The sequence below is a fragment of the Bos indicus genome, chromosome 18, assembly GCF_029378745.1.
Source record: "Bos indicus isolate NIAB-ARS_2022 breed Sahiwal x Tharparkar chromosome 18, NIAB-ARS_B.indTharparkar_mat_pri_1.0, whole genome shotgun sequence".
Taxonomy (NCBI): domain Eukaryota; kingdom Metazoa; phylum Chordata; class Mammalia; order Artiodactyla; family Bovidae; genus Bos; species Bos indicus.
Window position 1 is genome coordinate 11,614,423 of NC_091777.1, and position 14,995 is coordinate 11,629,417.

General features: G+C 55.7%; 1 protein-coding gene across 1 annotated transcript in view; it reads left to right on the forward strand.

Annotated features, from left to right (window-relative positions):
- Window positions 1-14,995, forward strand: part of CRISPLD2 (cysteine rich secretory protein LCCL domain containing 2) — a 66,626-nt gene that overhangs the window by 14,269 nt on the left and 37,362 nt on the right. The window contains exons 2-6 of the mRNA XM_019979361.2: window positions 2,381-2,696; window positions 5,548-5,666; window positions 7,455-7,587; window positions 8,013-8,128; window positions 11,435-11,535. Coding sequence (XP_019834920.1) covers window positions 2,457-2,696; window positions 5,548-5,666; window positions 7,455-7,587; window positions 8,013-8,128; window positions 11,435-11,535 — 709 coding nt within the window. The 5' untranslated portion in view covers window positions 2,381-2,456. The remainder of the gene's footprint in view (window positions 1-2,380; window positions 2,697-5,547; window positions 5,667-7,454; window positions 7,588-8,012; window positions 8,129-11,434; window positions 11,536-14,995) is intronic.

Sequence of the window (14,995 nt, forward strand, 5' to 3'; positions counted from 1 at the left end):
CTTTGGGAGTGCCCTGCCCCTCAGGATGCTGAAGCACCGAGTAAAGCAAATTGGATGTTTCTCTGACGACCGGGTGGTCATTTTATGATGTCAGTCTTGCTCCCGCTTTGTCCCAAATCTTAACCCAGTGTCAGTACTTTTTGGCATCCTTTTCAGCCTGGCCTCTGCAGCTGGGAAATGGTCATATATGGTGGTGTGATTAAGCGGGAAGGCGGCAGGGACCCTGGGAGCGTCTGTGTTACTGGCTTGATTCCCACGGGGCGAGTGAGCACACAGAAGCCCTCCCGTGGTCCCTGCGGCTCTGCCCCAGAGGGAACTCCTCGGCCGAGAGGCCACAGAGCTGGGCCTCTGCCTGGATGTCGGCTGCTTTTATCTGAAGCGTAAGCCTGGTCAGGACCCTGGAGAGTTTCCAGGGATGGAGATGGGAACTGCCACGTTCCCATCACTCCAGGCTCTGTGCTCAGCCTCTCAGGTGCCCAGGGCAAGCCCCAGAGGATCCCTGCCTTCGGCTGCCATCTTGCAGCCCCACGCCAACGCAACCAGTGAAACCCTGGCTGTTGCTCACGTGGGAGATGACAGGGGGGCCTCCTGGGGTTCTGGGTGGGCCAGCCTCCAGGCTGCCTCCCTCCCTGCTCACCCAGGGGTCTCTGGAGCCCTCCCTCCAGCTCTCCGTGCTGTCTTCAGCCAGGCCTATCCCACTGGTCAGGGGTTGGGGGCTTCCCTGCCCGTCTCCCCAGCCTAACTGGGAGCCCCTTGAGGCCAGGGACAGTGCCTTGTTGTCCTCCTCTCCCAGTGTGCAGCACAAAATAGGGTGCCAATAAAGGTCACTGGGTTACGACCAACTCTCCCTGCGGGTGAGACAGAGGTGAGAGGGTGAACGACAAGCCCTGTCCTGTCTTCTTGGACCAGACAGCAAGCCATCAGGAGGACCACACTTCGTGACCTGTAGTGTGACCCCTGGCCCCCCAGGGTGAGAGGAACCAGCGCAGCATGGTGGAAAACCCCAGGCTCTCAGGGACATCACACCTGGGTTTGAGTCTTACCAGTAAGCAGCCTTGGGATCAACTCTCTGAACCTCAGCCTCCCCGTCTGTAAAGTGGTTGCAAGGGCACACCGACCTCCTGGGTTGTCGTGAGGGCTGGAGATGACATGGATGAGGCGACTGGCCCCCGCAGAGGCTCAGGAAGGGCTCTGGGAAGGAGCACAGGCACAGCGGAAACTCAACCTAATAAATTATCTTCGGGCCAGGGAATTTTAGAATTAGTAAGTGTGTTCCAAGACTAAGACAGCTTTTCCTAAGATGCCTGCCAAGGAAGAAAGGTTAGTGAGAGGCGGTGTTTGGGAAAAGGGCCCAGAGCCCAAAGGCAAGGATGGATCATGAAGATCCTTGACGGGTCATAAAATGACAGCGTCAGGCACTGTGGATCTCGGGGGGTGAATCCCAACTGATGTGACCACGAGGCGCGCACCACAGCCCCTGGCCTGGCACGTGTCAGGGTTAGGGTTCCAGAAACACTCCTTGGGAAGCACAGCCCCAAGAGGGGCTGGGAGGTCCGGAAGTCCTAGCCACCATCTTCCATCCCTTCCTTGACCCCGTTGATGCAGCTGTTGGGTGCTAATCACCCATATGAACCATTCACTCAGCAGCCAAGAGGGTCACACCCGGCAGTGCTTGTAACGGGCCCACTGTCAGACAGAAGCTGGCCAAGGGAGGCTGCGTGCTGGACTGTTTGGGGGGTTTCCAGGCAGGGGACAAGGTGAGAGTGGGTACACAGGTGCCCCTGGGAGGCCCGTCTCTTTCTCTGAGGATCAAGCCAGCAGAGCATGTGGCTGGGCCCTGGGAGGCTATGTCGTAGGGTGTGTTGGTTACACACCCCGTGGAAGGGCCGTGACAGGAGGAGCCTGTGCAGGGATGGGTCTGGGGGTGTCTGACGGCCAGTTTGGAAACTGAGTCCTACTTCACAGGGACTAGGAAGTTTGCTACCCCTGTTGGTTCACGGCACATCCTTTGCTGACGTGAAATGGCTTTAGCAGTCTCTTTTGGGGGCAGGAGATGGAGTTTAATTCAGGCCATAGACTCACCGGAGCCTGAATGAGTCCAGATGCTGACTCAGAGTGAGGAAAAGGAGGCGCCACGAGAAGCTGAGTCTGGGAGAGACCGAGCCAGGATGTCCGTGTGGCATCAGGCCGCTTGCCGTGCTGGAGGCCGTTGGCTTGAATCCCAGCTCCACCACTTCCTGCCTGCCGGACCTTGCTATGTGGCTTCTGTGAGCCTCAGTCTCCACATCTGCACAGTGGGGAGACAGGGGGGCCCGGTCCTCTCTGCCGTGGCGGGTTTGGCACTGACGGACTTCTCTGGCCGCCCTCTGCTTCCTTTCAGAGCACGAGATCGCCCAGCTCTGCCTCAGGCGCCCAGGCCGCCCGTCACTCCCTGCCCTCGTTGCCGGCGTGGAGCCATGAGCTGTGTCCTGACTGGCGTCGTGCCCTTGGGGCTGGTGCTGCTGCTCTGCGGAGCCCAAGGCTTTTTCCTGCCCAATGTCACACAGTTAGAGAAGCTGCTCAGCAAATACCAGGGGGACCAGCCCCACTCACGGACGCGGAGGGCCATCTCCAGGGCGGACCGGGAGGAGATCCTCACACTTCACAACAAGCTGCGGGGCCAGGTCTCGCCTCCCGCCTCCAACATGGAGTACATGGTGAGCGTGGGCCCAGGGCAGGGGGCGGGGCCCAGGCCCCGGGGCTCCTGGCCAGAGAGGCTCCCCTGGCTGCACCTCTCTGAGCTCAGCCCCAGCTCCATGCCCTCGACTCTCCCCCTAGGCCCTCCTGGAGTGGGGGTGGTGAGGGTCACGGGCTGGGCTCTGGCCTCCGTGTCTCCTTCGCTGGGCTGGGCCTTAGCACTCACTTGGTAGCTGGCGGGCACGCCCATCGCGTGCCCAGCACAGACGCTCAGCCCTGGGGCTGTGCTGGTGCCGTGGCCTCCGTGCAGCATGATCTCCACCCCACACTCTCCAGGTGCTCCTCTGTCCAAACAGTGAGGGGCAGCTGAGTCTGTGAGCAGTGGGGTGTTCTGCTGGGAGGAGGAGGCCGAAAAGGGATGGTGGAGGGTCCCCTGTACCTCAAGAGAAGCCCCCGCACTTAGGAACAGAAGGAGCGACCAGCTCCAGGTGCCCGTCCCCAGCCCCACCCTCACTCATGTGTCTCCATGTCTGGTTTTCTCGGCCCCATGAAGTGGGCACCGTGGTTCCCCCCAGCTTTACAGACTGGCCCGGGATCACACAGCTGGCAGAGGCAGAGGTGGATTCCAGCCTGGGTCTGGCTGAGTCCAGGACCCATACCCTCGTTCGCCTGTCCATGCTCAGTCTGAACTCTACCCCACCCTGCTGCCCCTCTAGGTACCTGGGGCTCTTTCTCCACCTGTTTTCATCTTCCCTGCCCATACTGTTCTCGCCTTGATTAGCGGGGCAGCCTCAGCCCTGGAGGGGCTCCCATCTTGCCCTCTGAATCCTGGCATCATGTTGTAATTCCTCAATCTTTATTCTTCCAGCCTTTCTCCTGGCAGGAGCCTCGAGGGCCCTCTGTGCTTCTTGCCTGGCACCCGAGGCCTCCTGTCAGGAGCCCTGGTCTGTCTGGTTAGCTTGTTTCCCTTCCTCCTCTGTGGCCAGAGAGGTCTCAGGGTGCTGTGCATACAGCCCCCCTCTGCACCCCAGGCATCTGCACCCTGTCACTCCCGTATCCAGCTCCGTGCAGCCCAGGCCCTGGCCCCTCTCCTTCCTCTGGACTCAGTTGCAGCTCTCTGTGTTGATCATGCTCTGACCTTGGTCACCCTCACGGTCGGGCACCTGCCAGTGTGGCTGTGGGCCCCTAGGCATTGCTGTGCCTGATGAGGTGGCCCGTCACCAGGGATGAGTGGATGCCCGCCTGGGAAGAGCCTGAGAAAGGCTGTCCCCTGGGGACTCCTTATGAAACCATTTCTTTTTTTCCCCTCAAGAAAATAGTCCAGGGGTTTGTTCTGAAGGGGCTGTGCTAATTTTAGGAGGCAGAGTGGGCACCCTTTCAAAATGTTAGTGTGCAGGGCAGCCATGCAGAGCTCTTTAGGTTTAAAGATGGAGAGAATTAGGGTAGGTTTCTTTTTAGGCTCCTCCTGCCCCCTGCCAGGATCCTCGCCTGCCAACGTGCATCTACCCAACAACAGGTGGCACTGACTGGAAGAGAGTGTCTCAAATCCATGGCTTCCTGCTCAGCCCCGCTTCCTGGGGCTTTGAGCCACAGCCCTCTGAAACAGGCTCATCCCAAGAGGTGGACTATAAAACCCCATGGAGTTAAGACACCCTGTTTTGAGGTTTTACGAGTAGACAGGCTCTGGAGCCAGCCTGTCTGGGTTTAGGACTTGCCCCTGGATGTTGAGGAGTGCAGTTATCTTGGCCAGAAGGAGACGCAGGACTGGAGATGGGGGCAAGGGGTGGCTCCATGCTGGGGTCCCGTGGTTGGTGAACCAGTCTCCTGGAACGTCCCAGGGCCCTCCCCATACAGGCTGTCAGTGAGCATCTATTGTGCGAGGGGCTGGGCCTCCTGCCTGCCTGGTGACTCTGGGAGGGGGCGGGGCAGCCGCTGGCTCACAGCCTGAGGGCGCTGGGCATCAGATTCTCGAAAGAGAGAAGTGGTCTCCCTCACTTGGTTTACCATTTTCTCTTCTGGGGAGTTATGTATGGGCCCTGTGCTGGCTGGGAGGGGAGCCGGTGGCAGATTCTTTGTCCTGCAGGTGGCAGGGTGGGCTTTGCCGGAGGGGAGCAGGACTGGGTGAGTTGAAGGCATTTCTTGCTACTTAGAAAAAAAAAACTATATATATGTGTGTATATGTACGTGTGTATATATATAGGGTTATATATAGGCTTCCCAGGCGGCACTGGCGGTAAAGAACCTGCCTGTCAGTGCAGGAGATATAAGAGATGTGAGTTTGATCCCTGGATCAGGAAGATCTCCCGGAGGAGGACATGGCAACCCATTCCATTATTCTTGCCTGGAAAATCCCCATGGACAGAGGAGCCTGGCGGGCTATAGCCCATAGGGTCACAAAGAGTTGGACATAACTGAAGCAATTTAGCATGTGTGTGTATAAAGAAATATATATGTATATATAAAATGGTAAAATATACATAATATAAAACTTACCATTTCAACCAGTTTGCAATGCACTGTTCAGTGGCATCAGGTACCTTCACACCATTGTACAGCCATGACCACCATACATCTCCAGGTTATTCATTCTCCCGTTTCACATATGAGGAAACTGAGGCTGAGAGGAGGGACTTGCCAGGGTTCCCAACAAGTTACAGGATGAGCAGGAGCTCTGAGCATCCAGGCTCCTCCAGGTTCTTTGCTGACCAGAGACCATTGAAATGCTCTAGGAGTCCTTGAGTCCAGTATCGCAGAAGCTGAGCCTGCTCCTTAGGGTCGTCCTGGGGCCCGAGCTGGGGGCATCTGTGCAGTTTGAGTTCTTCCACACACTCCTGACCCTACCTCCTGGTGCCCGTTTCTCATCCCCTGCAGACCTGGGATGAAGAGCTGGAGAAGTCGGCGGTGGCCTGGGCCCGGGAATGCATCTGGGAGCATGGGCCCACCAGCCTGCTGGTGTCCATCGGGCAGAACCTGGCCGTGCACTGGGGCAGGTGAGAGCCGCCGTGGCCCCCTACTTGTGACCTGGGGTCTCACTCACACTGCCGGACCTCTGAGCATCTGTTAAATGTCACCCACCGACCTTCGCCCAGGTCAACTGGGCCGGTTTCCTTAGAGGAAGCGGGGAAGATGTCTTCTGACAGATTAAGACTCGCTGGCCATGTGCAAGGCACACGAGCTCTCTGAGTAGAGGCCCAGGAGTCGCTAGGGTTCCAGGGTCTGCTTCCACTTTGCCCCATTCATTGAAAAATCGATATGGATTGGACAGAGCCCCTGAAAACACAGGGCGAGGTTTGCTGGCCTTCAGACCTACCATATCCAGTTTGTGAGCTTGGATTTTAACGGGACCCCAAGCCCCTGCACTCTCCTTTAGCCAGGGTTGTTCTGGGCAGGACCTGGGCAAGGGGTCATCACGGGGCTAGAGGCTTGACTTCGTGGAGGCATAGCAACCCGGTGTTGTTTTCTGCTTTTTATCCAGTCAGTCTTATGACAGCATCACCAGAAAATGTCTAAGAGGAACCCAACCCATGGGCCCGCTGACCTGGTCAGCTCTTTCTGTGTTTCTGGGCTCCTGGGCTGCATCTGGCCGACATATTTTCGCATAGTTGTAACTGTGGCCAGGACAGCTATTGATTTTTTTTCCTTCTCATACAACATCAGTTTTTTAGTACATACTTGTCACGGTTATCACATTTTAAAGGCTGCCTGTGAGCCATCAGGTTGACAGACCAGAATTTAGGCATTCCATTCTCGTAGTTGGGTTTTGTTTTTTTCTTTTTCCCTTTTTGCTCATTTGAATGATTTCATTAGGAAAACTCCAAGGAGTAGGATTGATGGGTCCATGGCAAAAAGGCTGTTCCCTTTCTGTATCAATATTGCTGACTCACTTTCCAGCGGAGCCCCTCATCTGAAAGCCCCTCAGCAGCTGAATGTTTTCTTTCTAAAACTGGCCCAGCCTGGCAGCAAGCTTGTGGGACATGGATAGATGGGGTGGTGGGTACCCTGTGGCCCTGGAGCTCTGTCGCTCTCTGTGTGTCCTTCTCCGAGCTGGCCCCAAGCAGAGAGGCACTTTCCCTGGCCAGGGCACTGACGCCACCATTACCTGAGTCCTGACGGTAATCATTACAAGACCGCTGACTGCCCTGCTCCCCACGGTGCCCTCAGAAGTGCCCAGTTCCCCCTGCATCTGTTCTGCTTATTGAAACCACTTTGTCTACATTTGCTGGTGACAGCAGCCGGGGCTTGCATCTGGCTTATTTTCTTTCCCAGTGCCAGCCTGGGGCTGAAGAGAGGGCCAACGGTCACCAACAAGAGGTGGGGAGGGTCTTCTAAGTGCCGGGGGCGAGAGAGGGCTCAGGTGATAGGATCCCAAATGGGAGCTTGGAGCAAGGTTTGCCCCCCTTCGGTCTTTTCTTATGCAGTAGTATCTGTGAAACACAGGATTCAGGGGCTGCATATATTTCCCCAAATGTATATAAAAAATACGTAATTATTAGTATAAAAAAGGATTCACTGGGGCCAGATACACGTTTCCCATACACACAGGTGGTGTCTGGGTCACCCAGGCATACTCCTGGACTCTGAAGGAGGCCAGTTCGGGTTTTAAGCACTTCTAACAGGTGCCAGGTGGGATGTGGGGCTGTTGGCCTGAAGGAGCGCCCCCCACCGCCTCTCCCCCCCAGCTCCACCGTGGGTGGTGGTGCTGCCAGAAGGGGTCTCTGCTGTTGTGTGCATGTGGTGGCCGGAACTTAACAAGCTGGTCTGTCCCTCTGTCCCTGCAGGCCTCGTTCCCCTGGCTCCCATGTGCAGTCCTGGTATGATGAGGTGAAGGACTACACCTACCCCTACCCCCACGAATGCAACCCTTGGTGTCCGGAGAGGTGCTCCGGGCCCATGTGCACCCACTATACCCAGGTAAGGCCAGAAGATCAGGTGTGGCCTCAGCCCGGCAGCCCCAGAGCTGTGGGACTCTCCCCCGATCAGAGGACCTCTGTTCTATCATTGCCTTAGTTTTTTCCCTTTAATTCAGTCCTACTCAAAGTATAACTGGTGGGTTGAGCTGTTTGTGGCTGGTTCACAAATATGGAAGCTGAGAATGAGCACTAGAAACTTCTATGGCAGTTTTACACTGCTGGGGCATTTTCCTTGTTTTGTTTTGTTCACTTTTCTGTTTTTGATTTAAACAAATGTCTGGATCATTCATGGGCGAGGGGAAGAATTTGGGCCTCACCCCTTTACCACACACCCATTTACTGTGGGCACCTTACGGATTCAGGCCAGATTATGTCACCCTGGCCATTTTCCCCTTAAACTTTGATGTATGGATGTCATCTTTTCAGATAGTTTGGGCCACAACCAACAGGATCGGCTGTGCCGTGAACACCTGCCCGAGGATGAATGTCTGGGGAGATGTTTGGGAGAATGCGGTCTACCTCGTCTGCAATTATTTTCCAAAGTAAGAACAAGTGACATGGTTTTATGGGTTGGGGTGTGTTTGCTTGCAGTGGAAGACCCAACTAGAACTGGCTTAAGTGGTAAAATCTCTTCATTACTTCACATAACAAGGCATTCAGATATTAGTGTGTCGAGGTTAGCTTAGTAGCCCAGCAGTATCAATGAGAACGTTCTGTCTTCTTACAGTACTATCCTCTCCTCATGGTCATAAGAAGGCTGCAAAACATCAGGCACCAAGTCTTCCCAAACAGAAGGGAAGAGAATGGTAGAAAAGAGTTCTCTCCTTCAGCTTTTCTCTTGCCTGGCCCACTTTCTCCTTAAGTCATCTGCCAGAACCGGGCTACTCATGGACAAGGGGGAACAAGACTGCCCCAGTTGGCTTTGACCAATGAACTTGTCCCGGTTGGCTTGGCAAATCGTCCTCTGGGACTACTTGAATAAGTCGGAAGCAGGAATAGCTGTTGGCTGGGCAACTAGTGGAGTCCACCGTAAAGATTCTTTTTTTCTGAAAATATGCAGCAAAGAGCACTCTGGTAAATAGGTATTTTGTGTCTTTATATTTCCCCTCCCAGAAGGGGCCTCGTCAGGCTTTGTGGTCACAGCCCCTCTTCGTCTTCACGGCGTCCTGATGTCATCAGTGTGTCTCTTATCCCTTTACTCATTCGCCTCTGTTGCTCATGAGACAACTATGTGCTGATTCTCGGAGAGCAGCTCACCCAGTTTACAGCCTGTGGTTTGCGCACTGGCCGTGGGGCTGGCTGCCATCCTAGCACTGGGCCCTGCATGCAGGGGCCCTTAAGGCATATTTTCTCAGTGACTGCATGAAGCAGGAATGACCTCATTTACTGGGTTGGGTCAGGAGTGGCCGTGAGAAGGTGGGATGAAGGGGAATCGCTGAGGTTGGGAGGAAAATAGAAACTCTCCGTAAACCATCCGGCACGCTAGTGGTGGCAGTGTCTCCACAGCCACAGGGATGAGGTTAGGGGTTGTGTCATCAGTGGGGGGACCAAGCCCCACGGAAGGGCAGTAAGCTGGTCAGAGCTCCTGGAAGAGTGGCAGGTGGGGAGTGAGGAATCATTCAATTTGACTGTGTATTAAAAAACCCCAAACACTAGAAGATCCTACTAGAAATACCACTTCCCCCTTATTTAGCACCTATCCCTTTCTTAAAAAAATTAATATCCTGTGTATAGTAATACACTAATCCTGAAAGTACAGCTGGTAAATTTTCACATGTATATACATGTATTAGTCAGCACAGGCTGCTGTAACAAAGTGGCTTCAGCAGCAGATTTCTCTCTCACAGCCCTGGAGGCCAGAAGTCCAGATCAGGGTCCAGCAGGGCTGGTTTCTGGTGAGGATTCTCTTCCCAGCTCACAGATGCCCACGTTCTCTCCATGTCTCCACATGGTGTTTCCTCAGTGTGTGCAGGGGGTTGAGGAGAAAGATGGAGGGGAAGTTGAGCTTCCTATGTCTCTTCCTATAAGGACACTAATCCTATTGGATCAGGGTCCCCACTCTTGTGACCTCATTTAACTTCAGTCACCTCCTCTGAGGCCTCATCTCCAAATGCACCTACCCTGATGGTTAGGGTTTTAACATATGAGTTGGGGGGTGTGCACATACGTTCAGCCCATGCATCATGTATCTATAACATAGCACCCAGGTTGGAAGACAGGCTCCCAGGACGCCTGGCACCCAGCCCACGTCCACAACTGCTAACTCTGAGAGTTACTGCTCCAGTCCTGTGGCAGGCATGGTTTGTCACTGAGGAAACGTGGAGCCTACATATGCTGGCAGACTCAGCTGGGGGAGGGGAAGAGCCCATCTGGGGGCCCAAATGGTCTGAAGAACCTACTGAGCCCCACCCAGTGACAGGGCAGGTGCTGGGGTACCCAGGGTCCACCTGGTTATGGTCCATTTGTGGGGGTTAGCCTGAAGCCCTCTGTGAGTCCTGGCCAGCCTGCACGTGAGGCAGATATGCTCAACAAAGCAGTGTCTGCAGCCTGCTGGGGATGTTATTTTGCCCTCTCTGGGTGCAGATTATGACAGCCCCTGCCCACCATCCCCGGCCGGACACCCACGTGGCCCTGGGTGGTTCCATTCCGCTATTTTGTGCTGACCAGGAGCAAACAGTATGTTTTCTGCAGTTTGTCCCTTGGCCAGCACTAACGGGACCCCTCCCTCCCTGGCCACCTTGGACAGCCGTCAGCCCATCACCCCATGAGGCTGCTGATTTAGCAAGTGCTCAGAGACTGTGTCACCATCACCAGAGGCCAGCCCCGACGTGAGGCGTACATACAGCCACCTCCTTCATCTCACGACCAGCCCCCAAGGTTACCCTGTACAGAGAAGGGGGCAGAGGTTCTGGCTGGCAGGGCCAGGTCTAGCCCCGGAGCCTGCTCCTCATGGCTCGGCTACCCTTGGCCCAAGAGTGGGGCCCTGCATCTGTTTCCTGAGAGGATAGCTCGTTGACTGGGGCAACCCTGAAGGAGGTTCCTAGAACAGATCGCGGAGACTGGCCCCCAGGCACTCGCCGCTCCAGCCTGTGCTGCCAAAGGCACCACTAGAAGGGCGTGGGATCCTGCTCACCACCCACTACCCAGGCTCTGGAGAAATCCCATCGGGCGGCCTCTGGTTTTCCTGCCCTGGAAGCTTAGAGGGAGGCAGATCAGTGCCTGTGATGCCCAGAGGGACCTTGGTCCCAGCCCCACGAGCAGAGTATGGTCAAAGCTCTGAACCGCACAGGCTGAGGTCAAATCCCAGCCCTCACGCTCACTTGCTGTGTGACTTTGGGCAAGTCACTTAACATCTCTGAGCCCGTTTCCTCTCCTGATAAAGGACTGAACTCTAGCATGTCCTTCCTAGGGTGCTGGAGGATGGAGTGAGCGGCTGGTATGCAGTGAGAAGCCAGTAACCTTGAGGCCCTCCCTGGAACAGGCTGCCCATCACTCATTTGAGAAATGGCTTAAAAGGGAGGGTCCCAGCAGCTTCCCCGGCGTTGGTGTTGGGGCTGGGGGAGGGGGCAGTGCCACCGGCGTTCAGAGTTGTGTGAGGGAGCAGCGTGCGTAGGTGGGGGCCACAGGACAAAGGATGAGAAGGGGAAGGACGCTTCATGGCTCCTGGCTAGATTATTCTGTAATTCTCTAGACGCTGTGCACAGAGGGGCTCAGGGCAAGTGCCTGTCCCCCTCATACCTTCCTTCTTCCCTGACCGTGTCAGGGCCCCAAGAGGGTCTAGAACAGAAAGAGGGGTCCCCGGGCTCTGGCATGGCAGCCCGGTGATGGTGTTTCTGGTCTGTCCTCAGGGGCAACTGGATCGGAGAAGCCCCCTACAAAACCGGCCAGCCTTGCTCCGAGTGCCCAGGCAAGTACCGCGGTGGCTGCAAGAACAACCTCTGTTACCAAGGTAGGAATCCACTTCAGAGCCCTTGGGAGCGGGCTTCTGCTCCCACCCCTGAGTCATAGAGCTGCCAATGTGAAATGGGGATGTTGGACAGCTAGGGGGAGAAATTGGTCCCTTCCACCCTTGGCCTCTGCTCCCCTCCCCCATCTCCAGACTCCAGCCCACACTCCCCTCCTCCCCTCCCCATCTCCAGACTCAGGGTTGAGCCCCAGCTCCCCTTGGGACATCCCCCAGTGGGCGTCTCCCACGGGCGGCACTGACCAGAGGCATCCTGCCCTCTTGGTGCTCAGACTTTGGTATAAAACAGACAACAAACGAGGAATTTAAAGCAGCCGTGTGATGGATGGTCCAGGCCAGCTGTGGGCCGGGTGGGCTATCGGAGCCCCTCCTGCTTGTTCTTGTCCCCACCAGACCCCCACCAACCCACGTGTGTGGCTCACCCGGCCCTTACTCATCATAAACATCTACGTTCCCCCCGCCTCAGCTCAGGCCCAGCTAGAGCTTTCAGGCCGTGTATTTTCCAGCAACAGGGCGTTTCCATTTACCCCACTCCTGTAAATAATGCACATTTTTCATGCCTGAAGTGCTCCTCATATTTCGGACTGTTTCCTCCAACTCCATCCCGGCTGAGGCGCTGACCGTGTGTCTGCGGTTAAGGTGTGTTTTTTTCACGTGGCTGCATCAACAGGTCCTGTGACGGTTGAGAGGGGCCTTTCAGGAGGGTTGGCACGGGCAGGAGGCAGCGGCCCTTCCCTGCTGGGGGTTCGTGGGGTCAGCCCAGTGGGCTCCAGGGTGAAGAGTGGATTCCAGCCCTCTTGGGCCAGTTATTCCCTGCTGATTCTGCCCACTGCAGCGGGGCGGTGGCTGGGGGGAGTCTTCTGAGGGGAGAAGCAAGGGTCTGATGGTGCGGCAGTGTGGCCCAGTCCATGTGGTCCCCTGGGTTATGACTTACGTGCGGGGAGCTGAGTCTCCGGAGGAAGCAGGGGCTCAACGCAGAGTCCAGACATGAGACTTCCGGCTCTGGATCTTAGTGGTTTGAGGCTCTTTGCTCAAACCCCTCGGTCTCTCTGCCCGGCGGCAGAATGGGCCTGGTGATGCATCTGTCCGTGACGCATCTCAGACTCAGATGAGAGAGTCAGTGCATTTGGTGTGACCATCCTGAGTGCCTGCTGTGTGCCAGGATGTTGGTAGGTGATGGGGTGGGGTAACTATGGGGACCAGTCCCGGCCCTGCCCCGGGGAACCTGACATCCAGCGGGGCCGTTGCCCCTTTCAGGGCATGATACAGGTGCCTCGGGGCTGTAGCACAAGCCCCCGCGTGGGCCGGGTCAGGGAGGGCTTCCTGCGCAGGCAGCTGTCGAGGAAGACTGAGCCTGGTGATGAGGGAAGGGAAGGGCGCGCCCGGCAGGAAGCCGCTGTGCCATGGCACGGCGCACAGGTCCTGGCAGTGCCCGCCGTGCAGTAGGGGGCTACAGGCGTTTGTTAGGTAGAGTTCCTCCTGCTCCCCCTCTCCACCGTCTTCGAGACAGGGTCCCCACGCCCATCCTTAGTGAAATATTTCCACGCAGTCCCACTCCGATACCTGGATTCCTGGGACAAGCGTGGGTTTTAGAGTCTAGTACACCTGCTTGGGGGCTATCAACCCTGCACGTTCCAGCAGGGGGACCCCGGCAGGTCACCTCATCAGTCTGAGCCTCAGTCTTCCTGTGTGAGCATGGGGTGACGTGTCAGCCCCTGGGGGTAACAGGAGGGCTGAGAAGGCAGGCCGACACTCGAGCCATGTCAGGCTCCAAGTTCCCATTCAGGCGGGTCCTGTGGCTGCTATCTGGTCGCCCAGAGGGACAAGTCCCCTCTCAGATCCTGAGGGCTGGTTAGGGGACTGTGAGGGAGGGCAGACTCCTGAGGGCGCCCCCTCAGGTCTTCTATTGGGGGACTCCATGTGTGCACGAGGCAGGCTGTTGCGATGCAGGGCGGGCAGAGGGGCCGGGTGTGCCAGGCAAACTGCTTGCCTTCTATGAGCCTCAGTTTCCCCATCTGTAAGAGTAATGCCATCATCTCCTGCAGATGGTTTGCTGGGAGGATGTGGTAAGGAAGGTACAAGTTACTAGGACAGCAGCCTGCACATAGTCACCACTTTATGGACCCAGCCTGTTACTTTCTTGGAGAAGCAGGTGAGGAGGTATGACCTCACTTGTCACTTGGCCTGGAGTTCTTCACCTTAGGGGTTACTGGGGCCCCCATCCATCTCAGGATCCTGGCACATGCCTTCTTTTCTTGGAAAACACAATTGTGGTGTCACACCTCCTCTAGGAAGACTTCCCTGATTTCACAGCCAGGCTGCTCACTTGCCTCCACGCCCTTACTGCACCCAGACTCTCCATGAACTTGAATCACCTGTAGTTACAACCGCTGGTTCATGCCAGGGCCTCCAGGGGCACCTGGCAGGTGTGTTCTGCATGTTGTCTGAATAAATACACCCCCAAAGTCCACAGAGGGGCCTTGTCAGAGAACAAATATACACAAAGACAGCCTAGATACAGGTTAACCCACCCAATGAAACCTCCTGGACTTGCTTCTTTATTTTTAGTGGAAAATACCCAACTTCACTTGGAGGGCATCCTGATTTCCTTAGCTAACCATGCAGAAAGTCTCCTCTAAAGCAGCTTATCTGCATAAGCTACTTAATAAGCGTTTATTGAGGTGCCTGGCAAAGCCTTGACCTCTTAATGGAGATGGAGCAGGGATAAGGATACACCATAAGAGGCGTTCCCACCCCTCTAGCCTGGCCCTGTGTGGCGATGAAGGGTGTGGGATTCAGGGAAAGGAGCTTGACTCTCAGCTGTGTGAGCTTGGGCAGGTCACATAGCCTCTCCAAGCCTCAGTTTTCCCATCTGTGAAATGGGGCTGTTCACACCTCCCAGGGCAATGAGAGGATGACACGAGAACTTGACATTAGCTATGAGCTTTGTCCACACTTACAGAACCAGATGGAGTCTGCAGAATGATGTAGAAATGCTCGGTGCCCTGGGACCCCTGGTCCGGAGCTGGACGGTGCACAGGGTAACCTTGGTGTGAACTTGGGCACGGAATTTCCCCAGGCCTGTGCTGGTCCACTCAGGGGATCTTAATTAGGATGTGCTCAAATACAGCCCATCCTCTGGGTAAGCATTCCACTTTTCATGTGTGTGTCCGAGGGTGAGGACTGTCTGCCCATTTTCTTAAATAGTGAGCCCTCAAATGCTTTAGGCTGCTCTACCCAACTATATTCGGCTAAATAAAGCTGCGATTATGAGGTATAAAAATCCTAAAGGCCAGTGGAAGAAAACCCAGCTTATTCCAGAGACAGCTCTGGCTTTCAGTGAAGGGCAAGCCTGAATAGCCACATTGACGGGAAGACAGACCAGAGACCGCTGCTGGGTTCCAAGTGCTGTTTGCAAACCCAGCATCTTCGTAAAGATTTTGCC